This window comes from Crinia signifera, chromosome 5 (assembly GCF_055691185.1).
Source record: "Crinia signifera chromosome 5, ASM5569118v1, whole genome shotgun sequence".
Classification (NCBI taxonomy): domain Eukaryota; kingdom Metazoa; phylum Chordata; class Amphibia; order Anura; family Myobatrachidae; genus Crinia; species Crinia signifera.
In genome coordinates this window covers 201,441,633-201,452,487 of record NC_139221.1, presented here as the reverse complement: position 1 = coordinate 201,452,487, position 10,855 = coordinate 201,441,633, and the positions used below count along the sequence as shown (strand labels likewise).

Here is a 10,855-nt window from a genome sequence, read left to right as displayed (position 1 = left end):
GGAGCAGATTCATGTGAAGACTGATCCAATGCTGACAATTAAAATAATTGCAGCAATTCGGGAAATCGCGTGTGCTCTGTATTACCTGCTTCTTATCATCTACCACACGATAAAGACATGTTGTTTTGTGGCCCTTTATGGAGCTTATGTACCTGTTCTCCCCATGATCATTGCATGTATAAAATAACAGGCAATACAGTATATACAGTATAGTTATACATGAAGGTGTCTGCACCATTATCGCTATCACCCATCCTTCCAAAAGCTCCAAGAGGAAAACCACAGATGTGCCTGTATCCTGTGCGCTGTGTGAGGACTGGTCCCAAACCAGCTGTTCCCCCTCCTAGTTGCCAGAACACAAGGCAGGAAAGCCTGCAGAGCGTCTGCATGACCACCGACCCCAGCATCACCGACCAAGGAATTACTGATCCTCCGTCCCTCAGGACCAACAAACCCCCCACAGCCCGCAGCGCCGGACACAGCAGCCCTCTCCCTGCAGCACACACAGCGCAGGCACTGCGGGAGCATACTGTACGCCACTCTGCAGATAATACATGTTGTCTATAGGTGGAATCATCCGGCATAGGGTTTGGGTGAACGGGCCATAGAAGCCTCAGGTCTGCCATGTACAGGAAGGAGTGCAGGAGTGTGCCTGTGGGTAGCAGTGCCTGGATTCCAGCAGTGCCAGCAGCAGCAGCATTCGTGCAGCCACCCTATCAGCAGCAGCAGCAGCAGCAGCAGCAGCAGCAGCACACCTCTCCCTGCCCATGCCTGTGATGCCTGCACCGGTGGTGGCGGTGTTACAATTGGAAGCTGAGGAGGAGGAGGTGCCGCTGGCAGTAGGACTGTCAGGGGTGTGTGTGTGAAGGGAGGAGGGAGACCCTGATCCTCGAAGGAAAACAAATAGGAAGCGGAGGAAGAGGTCTCTTGGAAGAGGAACCTTTGGGCACCTGCTATGTGTGACTTGCGCTGTCTCCCCCGGGTGTTTCTGTGCAGGTAGCAGATGGCATGCAGAAGATCTAAATGATATCCAGCTACGCGTCGCCCCTTCATCTGTAGCGGGAGGCGAGTCTCCGGGGCGCCCTGCACATCAGCGTGGTGCGGCGAGTGTGTGATCTCCCCTCCCCGGCCCGCCTATGCTTGGGGAGCCTCTGCCTGGCTTTCTCTCCCTGACATGAGAAGAGAGTGAGAGGGCGGACCTGCTCCATCTCCCCCGCAGTCACACACAGGAATGGCTCCGTCCCCGAGGAGACACTGGCGATCGGGCTGCGCTCTCCGTGGTGCTGATCCTGCTGGTGCTGAGGCTGCTGGAGGCTCCGTCAGAGCCGCCGCCGTACACATGGCAGTGCTGCCGCCGCAATGCCTCTTGCTGGTGCTGGGCTTGGGATTGGGACCTGGTTTGGTGACTGGCTCCAGCGGGACAACGATCGAACAGCCCACAAACGGGACCTCTTTGTCTATCATGGGCTTGATGCCCATTAGCGAGACGGTGGCAAAAGGGAATATCGGCAGGGGCATCCTGCCCGCTGTGCGGCTGGCTATAGATCAGATCCACAATGACTCTCTGCTGCATCCCTACTTCCTGGACCTGAAGCTGTATGACACCGCGGTAAGGCTCACCTACTGCCCAGTGCTGCTGTGCCTGTACCTGCCCTATATATGTACCAGCAGCATCTTGCACTGCTCCCTATTGTGTAGGTCCTTGATATGTGCAGGGCACCCACTGGTTATACAGAGCTATCATACCTTTCCCTGTGCATTGGGGCTGCAAAGGTATGCCACAGATCAGAGTGGCTTGCTATAGGGTAATAGGGATGAGGTGTCAGATCTTTATTTCTGTACATTAAAGCATTTGCTGGTAGCTGTCACTATGAACACGGCTGTGTGACATGATTGATTGTGCTGTGCGTGATTTTACCATAACATAGCAACAAGGCACAATTCCGTGAGTGGGAGTCGGTGTAATGATGGAGAGAATGCAGAAATGCAGCACAGTCTTCCAGCACCATGATGCTGCATAGGTGCATGCTCACCTTTCTCGCTGGATCTGGAAGCTGACTGTACCCACACCTTATATCTTTTCTACCATTTGCATCTCTAAATCGTTCATATGGTGTAAACCACATTGAACAGTATGCATTATGTTTAATATCTTTAGTCCAGATGCCTCCTCCATTCCTTGAAATAGATTAAGTTCAGATGACTGAGCAACAGATACATTAAAATGTCTCTCATTTCATGCGTTAAGCATGCCATTTGCAGAAATTCATTTCTAGACATGATACATCAAATGATGGCTCTGTAGGTGTCTTGTTGGGGGCCAGAATAAAAAGGATAATGATCATTTGGATTGACCAATGCAGTCTCTATACCACACATAAGGGAAAGACGCTAGTAGTATATAGCTGCTAGCTAGTGAATACTAATCAGCATTGCTGAGAATGAGCCACACTTATCTGCTGTAGCCTGCATCATATGAGATGTATTTGGGTATTGATAGATCAGTCTAGTTACAACAAAGTTACTCATAGATTACAAATAACAGATTCACCGGTTATTAGGTTTAAAAAAGGCATACACCTGTCTGTCATTTATACAGTCTGCTTCATTGTGATCAGAGCCAATACTTGCCATGCATACTAAACTGAAGACATTTCTTCTTCAGTGTGTTCCATCTTTTTGTGATCCATAAAATATTCATAGATATATAGGAAATAAGATACTTTGTACATTGAACTATTTAGTTTGGTCAGACTCATTAGGTGCCTTTATGTACTGCATATGATTCAGTAAGTAAAGTTTACATTCATTGGAAGAATTGTATCGGCTTTCCCCGCAATTAGTTGGTTCTTGTCATTATTCTATTGAACATGTTTGGGATGACCCTGTTGAATGAGCTTGTACCTGAAGATGGCAGTCATTTTGAGGAGCTTGATTCCATTTCCTAGGCAACCCCTCGGAAAATTCAGATTATTTGCAGGACAACACCTATGCCCCTTTGACTCAGATGACTTGTTAAAATAAAAAGTCAAATAAATATTATTCCCTCAAATTTACCTTAAAAAGTGAGTTATTTTGTATTTGATATAAAAGTGTTTCCTATAAATACAGTAGTAATATATGTGATAAAGCAAGCACTTAGCAATGAATGCTACAGATAATTGTAATAAGATTCACATAGAGTACATTTATACACCCAAGACAAGCTGTTTCTACAAAGGGTGTAGCGTGTGCAGCTCACATGGGCCCCTGGGTACAGAGGGGCCCATACCACACACCTTGCACTTATATTTAATAACTTAACTTTCTGTAGTCCCATATTGGCACAGCCGCAAGAGAAATCACTTTGAAAATATTGTGATGGCCATTTTCCCAGTGATTCATGCCCGTGTTGTTCATTTGTCTCCGGGAACATGGCAGGAGCTATGTTTTTAGAGATTCACACATGCGTGCTAGAAATTGGTTCCCAGGAACAGTGCAGCCACCATGTTTCCAGAGACTAGCACATGACCAGAATCTTTGGAACCGCAGAGAGGAGGGGGCCCACACAAAGTCTGCACACAGCCCTACTCCTCTCCTAAAAGTCCCATGCACCCAAATGCACATACAAAGAATATATACACTAACAGTACATGCACATATACATGCAAGTTCCAAATTAATTACTTTATCATATTTTGTGTCAAAAAATATGAGTGAATACAATTTGTTCAACAAACTATGCAATACAATGAAATTGCTCATGTTTGAATTAATTACCCATTTTACATGCTTGCCATCTTTTGGATTATAAATTATTTTATTTATTTATAAACAGTTTCTTATATAGCACACACATATTCCGCAGCGCTTTACAGAGAATATCTGATCATTCAGTGGAGCTTACAATCCATATGTACAGGCACACAGAGACGATCTAGGGGTAATTTAGCTGGGAGCCAATTAACCTACCAGTATATTTTTTGGATTGTGAGAGGAAACCAGAGTACCTGGAGGAAACCCGCACAAGCATGGGGAAAATATACAAACTCCGCACAGTAACACACCAGGACGACTAGTGCCCGATCCCCTCAATCTAGATCTAATTCCGACCAATTGGATGTAGATTGTGTGCTGATTGGGCCCTTTTCTGTCCTGGTGTGGACCGATACCGATCCGATGCGCGGTCCCACAGGTCGGTCGGTCGTTATTGAGATCCTACCTGGTGCAGGTAGGATCTCAATGGCGACCATACAGCCGGGTGCGGGTCGCCATTGGATCGGACCCGCTCACGGTGCACATCATGAGCGGGTCGTGCCCCCCCGCGTCACCGTGAGCGGGTCGGACGAGACACTGACGACCCGCTCACGATGTGCATCGTGAGCGGGCCTTGGTGGGAATCGGGTCCATGAATTTTTACTGATAAAATTTGTTCTTTATAAATAATTAATATGGTACAATCTACATCTACATCTGCATCGCAGGAACTTCTATTTCTGCATGGCTGCCACTTTAAGTCTATGCTTTTGCCATTTGGTATTCAGAGCAGAACAGTAGCATTTGCTTAAGTTTAGTGTATCCTAAAAATATGGTTTCCTCTTGTTTTGGGTCCAGCAATCCAGAGAAAAGTGAAAAGTTAAGTAGGTTGTAACAAGTTCTAAAGCTTCTTGCCTGTGACATTATATGTAAATGTAAGAATCTGTATTTTTATCTACATAGCTTTATTTCCGAAGGGAATCATATGATTCGATGTAATACTCCATTATGTAAAAGAAAAACAACCAAGAAAATATAATAGATTTTTTTAATGCTTTATAAATACTGCTGTACATTTATTGGTGGCACCATTTATTATTAAGTAGTGTGATAGGATTGCTACCATAAAGCTTGGTTATTATTTCAATTGTCCATTGCTTAAAAATGTATTGTACTTTTGAGTAGCAGTTTATTTCAATTAATCAGTAATAGTAAATATATACAGTATCTCACAAGACAATATTAAAATTTTGTGCAGTATCTGCATATTTTGTTCAATGTGTTAAATATTTGGTAAGTGTACATTAGGGACCTGAGAAGCTGTATCTGTTTTATTGTCAGTTAGTCAATTCTACTTCTTAAGACCATGTTTCAGACTGTTGCTTTGCAGTTAAGTTGTGCTTGACTCAATCATCTACACATAGTTACATATTTCATAAAGAGAGTTGCATTGAGCCCTTGCTATCATTCTCATTGATGTAGTACAGTAACTTTGGTGCAGGTAATGTGATTGCTGTATTATGGGATTGGACATATTGTATGTGCCTACTGTCCCAAAAATCATGTGGCACTCCAGGCCCCCTGGAAAAGTGGGCAATTCTTCTGCATCTGGCTCATGTGATCATTATAAAGTGGGGGGCGGGACTATGATGATGCAAGCACATCTCCTTGCCCTTTACCACTGTCTCCTGTGCAAAATGGAAGCAACAGATTATACTATGGAACAGAACCTTTAATTCTATGTTGGCACATGCTATGGGGAGCATTGTCCTACCACGGAAAAGCATTTTTTTTTAATTTTTTTTTACACGATTAAAATGAAAATCAGCAAATGAAATAGAAAAATTTGATTTTGAATTATTAATATGACCTTTGTTATTTTATACAGTATTCTGCCAGCTAATCAATAACCTTCCATTAGGATTTAACATATGTTCTACATTTGACTAATAATAGTTTAGGATACTGTAACATAATTAATTATTCATAATTGCCCAAATCTAAGTATCTAAAGAACCAGTGGATCAGAACCAAGTGTGCGTTTCACTTTTAAACAATGGTGATGCTCAAGGTACAATAGTAAATACAGAATGCGGCCAATTACAAATTACTTATTTTACCATCCATTTACAGACGATTTAAAAAAAAATCGTAAACCTTGGTTCACAGAAGTCACCTAATATAAGGGCAATATGTATTAAGTCTTGGACATAGATAAAGTGCTACTAACCAATCAGTGTCTAACTGACATTTTACAGGCTGATTGGTTGGTACTTTATCTCTCTTCACTTTTTCTCGTGCTAAGGCATCTCATCCTAAGGCTTGCCAGAGTTATGGTATGATGTAACTGATTACCGGCGTTCAGGATAGACTTAATTACATGTGATGCCCTGTATATAGAATATTTCGTTAACCAGTATCTTAAATGCATGCACATAGAAACCCACAATGTTATGTAAATGAGCCAGCTACTGTACATAAAGATAAAGCAGAATTGAATGATATGTGATGTTCCAATCCTGATCGATTTGAAACTGATCGTGAGTCTGACAATCAGGGCCAGATTCTCTAAGCTTCAAAATTGATAAACTGGAGAGTGATAAACAGCCAGCCAATCAGCTCCTGTCTGACATGTCACAGGCTGGGTTTGAAAAATAACAGGCAGGAGCTGATTGGCTGGCTGTTTATCACTCTCCATTTTATCACTTTTGAAGCTTAGAGAATCTGGCCCTAGGGAGTTATCTGCACATTTAATCAATAATACAGAAATATAATGCTCTACACAGGTTCTAGGCACATGTACTGGAGCCATGGCTATTGTATCTCAAATTCAGGCTTACGTAGGTTATCTTAAACCATTTGATCTACCTAATTTCTTAGGAACAATAAACAACAAAACAAATGTATATAGTAGGTGAGAGTACACATTAAGTATATACTTCACTCACCATTACTGTAACTGTGGCGCTCCACCTTGTGAACTTGAACACAGACAACGTAAAACTTCACTTTATTGTCCCTTAAGGCCATTTAGGCATGTGCTGCTCAATTTGCCAGTTTTCTGCACAGTTTGTTTCGCCCCACACTCAGTCCATTTGCAGAGGACAAGATCAGTGCATTGTATTTTTACACCTGATCTAAACACCATTCTCTTTTAGTTTGCAATGTTACTGCCTCAGGCACATACCTTTGTGACCTCTTAAATCCAGGTCTGCCCTCAGACACAGAGCTCTATACACTAAATCTATACACAGTACATGTATAGGGTACCTCCCTGTTGTTTATATTTTTATATATATATATATATATATATATATATATATATAAAAATCAAGCTAACAAATACATATTATTATTGTAAAATATTGTATATTTTGGGTATTTGGCATTTTCTTTTGGATTTGTATATACATATGTTTACATGGTGGGAGTTCTATTGAAGATGAGATGTTGCCACAGCTACCAATTAGATTATAGTTCTTATTTATTTAGCACCTTCTAGAAGATAGATAGAATCTGATTGGTTGCTATGGGCACCATTACATCTTCATTAGAACTCCCATCTTAGTAAATTTACCTTTAGTGGGTTTTGGGCCCCAGGATTGCAGTAATGCACTGTTATTGTTAGGATATTCAGGGGTTTATTTACTAAAGTGCGGGATAAGAAAGTGAAAGAATATAAAACAATAGCTTAATCTGGCTAATTACAATTTCTGCTCCAAAATACATATGGGAGGTGAGCAATTTGACATGAACAATATGAATCCATGGATTAATTCTGCCTCGTCTCAAAGTTTTAGGCTAAATTTTTAAGATCAACAGTGAAAGAAATGTGAGGGGAATGTTTCTAGTGCTGAGTGATTATATGCCGTACCATACTTAAATATTGTTTTCTATATGACCAATGTACACAATTTCAAGTGTAGAATACTGTAATGCCATAAAGTGCTGAGCAACTAAAGCTGGTTCCATGAAAATGGCAATGAGTTTAGGATGCTGTTATTGTAATAATGACTGTATACAATGTATTTAGCTGACGTGAGCAGTTGGTATGTTATTATTCAAATACCTGTATAAACAATATTACCCTGGCTGCCTGTAGTACAAACAGTATTGCCCCTGCGCATAGGATACCATGAATGCATGGCCTCCACGCAAGTCTTCTTAATACTATGGGACAGATGCAGAACTGAATGGAAGTCAATTCAATTCTTGCATGTTTTATCACTGTGGGACTGATTTAAGGATGTCTATCACCACCAATGGTTCATTGTCATAGAGGGTTTATGACTAATGTTGATGGAAGAGAACCACATGATTCAGTGGGCACAATCTCACCAAAATTGGACAGTTAAAGATTGGAAAAACATGTGTAGTAATGTCGAAGTTGATGTACTTTACACTTAGTCTGCTTCGGCTGGTCATGGGTTAGGCATAAGTACCAGTGGAAGCCCTGTATACTGAGGAGATTACTTACAGAAGCCTTGTGGTAGTGGGTTGCAAATACCAGTGCAATGCAGTAAGAATTGGGCGCCAGGCCATCTTGTTACAAATAGCAAAGAGTTTATTTAAAGTTCAAACAGGGTTATCACAGAAATAACATTTATTTTTCTCTCCAGCACTACACTTGTAATGGTGACATCAATTTGCATAACTCCAGCAGTTCCACTCATTCACACTGAAGAGCATCTTATATACATTATCATGGTAGACACGCTGCAGGAGACAGGAACGGGGCAGAGGGCATGGGGAAGGCAGCTACAGCACTACTACTATTAAACCTTGCAGCGGCCAGTGGGAAGTAGGTGGTCAGTGGCAGCAGCATACAGATCCTCCTCATTTAGCCTGTTAATTGGATTAAGTGAGTAATAGGATTACTATGCTAATCCCCTACTGTATTGTTCTATGTATTGTATTGCTGCTGAGAACAATAGGATAGCCATGGCTAGCCATGTTGAGCCACAACCTAAGGAACAAAGTTGACAGGGGCTCCTACTGTATATGGCATTAGAAAAATTGGCTGAAATACCTGTATGGGTTCTGGAGAGGGGTGTTGTATAACACACCGACAGTCGGGATTCCGACAGTCATTAGCCCGACGTTGGAATCCCGACTGCACAGCGGGGGGAGCGCAATGAAGCCGCTTGCGGGCTCGCTGCACTCGCCACCTACTTTATTCTCCCTCTATGGGGGTCGTGGACCTCCACGAGGGAGCAGTCGGGATTCCGATGTCGAAGTAATGACTGTCAGAATCCCGACTGTCGTTGAGTCGTCCGGCACCCCTGGAGAGCTAAGGGTTCTGTTAGTATGATTCTGCAAGCGTGGCGGTTCCAGGAGTTCTAGGGACAACTGAGTAGAATACGCAGGGATCTGGAAAAGAATGCTACCAACAAAGGTCACAGGAAAGACTGTAAGTCAGATTTGATCAGCCACCATGGGACAGGGTTAGGACAGGGGAAGGAAGTAACTGACAGACCAGGAGCCGCAGACAGACCCTCAGAGGAGGTGGCATCAGGAGGAAACAACAGCAAATTCAGCCATAAACTGAGGCGTCAATATAGGCTTGCAGTGGGGCTCGAGCACCGAGTACCACCTAACTTTCTGAGCAGATTGCCACAGGCAGACCAAGGGCGGGATGTTGTAAAATTCGCCGCCCCCCTTCGCTGGACATCGCATTATTAATAACGGCATATGTTAAAACATATGCTGTTATTAACGCAAGGGACAGCTCTTGCGATAAGAGCTGTCCCTTGCGATGCGGTTCCGGCACTGGACTTCCGGGTCTGTGACCTGGGAGTCCATCTGCGCATGCGCAGACCCCGGTCGCAGGGCACGCTGGGAGGGATCCGTGATGGATCCCTCAAAAAGCGCTGCGGTAGGAAGCCCATAGGCTTCTGCAGGGAATCGCCAGCTTTTGTTGGCGATTCCCTCCGCAGCGCTGTCTCTGCGGAGGGACAGTACAGCATACAGAAATGCGGTAAAAACCCCGATAACGGGGTTTTTACCGCATTTCTGTGATAGAGAATCTCCCTCCAAGGGAGAGTGGGTAAATGCCAGGAGGAAGAGCAGCAGTTAGATTCCAGCTTAGCTGCGGTTGTCCCATTCACTGTCATCAATTGCACCAGCACTCTCATTAGTCTGGTGCTCTGCACAGCAATGTTCCCAGTATATGTTTCAAGCCAGCAATGATCATTAGTATTGCTATTTCATTGTCATTTTGGAGTAACTGAGTAACAATGTTTTTTTCTTTAGTATCATGCTTGCTGGTGGAAACCCAGGAGAGTTGTTCCCATGTTTAATGTCAGCAGCTGTCATCAAAGAGCCAGCAGATATCAACACAGGATGAATACCAATGGGAATGCCATGATAGTTGTTAGAAGTGACAGTTGAACTTTCTCGGTCCAGTTGCTGAGCATGGATGATATTCTGTGTATCTTTTAAACAACTTTGTCATTGGAGTGATGACATGCCTTGTTACCATGTCATAAAAAGTAAATAAATATTGGAATACAGAGAAAGGTAGATATTGGAATATTGGAATACACATGCATTTGTTTTTGGCTGCTCCCTCTTTAGGAGAGAGCAGCTACATAGTGCTACAAGGGCATGTCGCAGTATAGTGGGCGGCATGGGGGTGGGTGTAGTGCAGGCTAACTGGAAGTGCAGGGAGATCTATCTCATCATCATGACCTTATCTTTAACTATTCAATGGCATGAATACTGGCATTATAAAGTGGGGGCTTGGGCCACGATGATGCAATTCAGCAAGAGTATCGTCATCAAATTGTCCATGTGTAGGGATTCCATAGCATTAGCTTTTTCCACCAAATATTTTGCCAAGTGTTTCGTCAAAATAGGTGTAATAAATGGCAAGCAAACATTTTTATTTATTATAATGAATTGTAATGCTTACTTTATATAACAAATCAGAGCGATGCGGATATTTTAAGCAAATATTTTGAACATCTCTCACAGAGATATTGCCACTCAAAGGGTTAATATCCAACCTTATCTCTTTGATGAAGTCCATTATTGAGATGAAACATAATGAAACCTTTACATTGGCATCATAACTAAAGATGAACCCACCTGAATGTACCAATTCCAAATGTATCTAGAT

General features: G+C 42.7%; 1 protein-coding gene across 1 annotated transcript in view; it reads left to right on the top strand.

Annotated features, from left to right (window-relative positions):
• Positions 1 to 368: 368 nt before the first annotated feature.
• The window catches only part of GABBR2 (gamma-aminobutyric acid type B receptor subunit 2), a 645,054-nt gene continuing 634,567 nt past the window's right edge, over positions 369 to 10,855 (top strand). Inside the window, exon 1 of the mRNA XM_083188433.1 lies at positions 369 to 1,609. Coding sequence (XP_083044559.1) covers positions 1,232 to 1,609 — 378 coding nt within the window. The 5' untranslated portion in view covers positions 369 to 1,231. The remainder of the gene's footprint in view (positions 1,610 to 10,855) is intronic.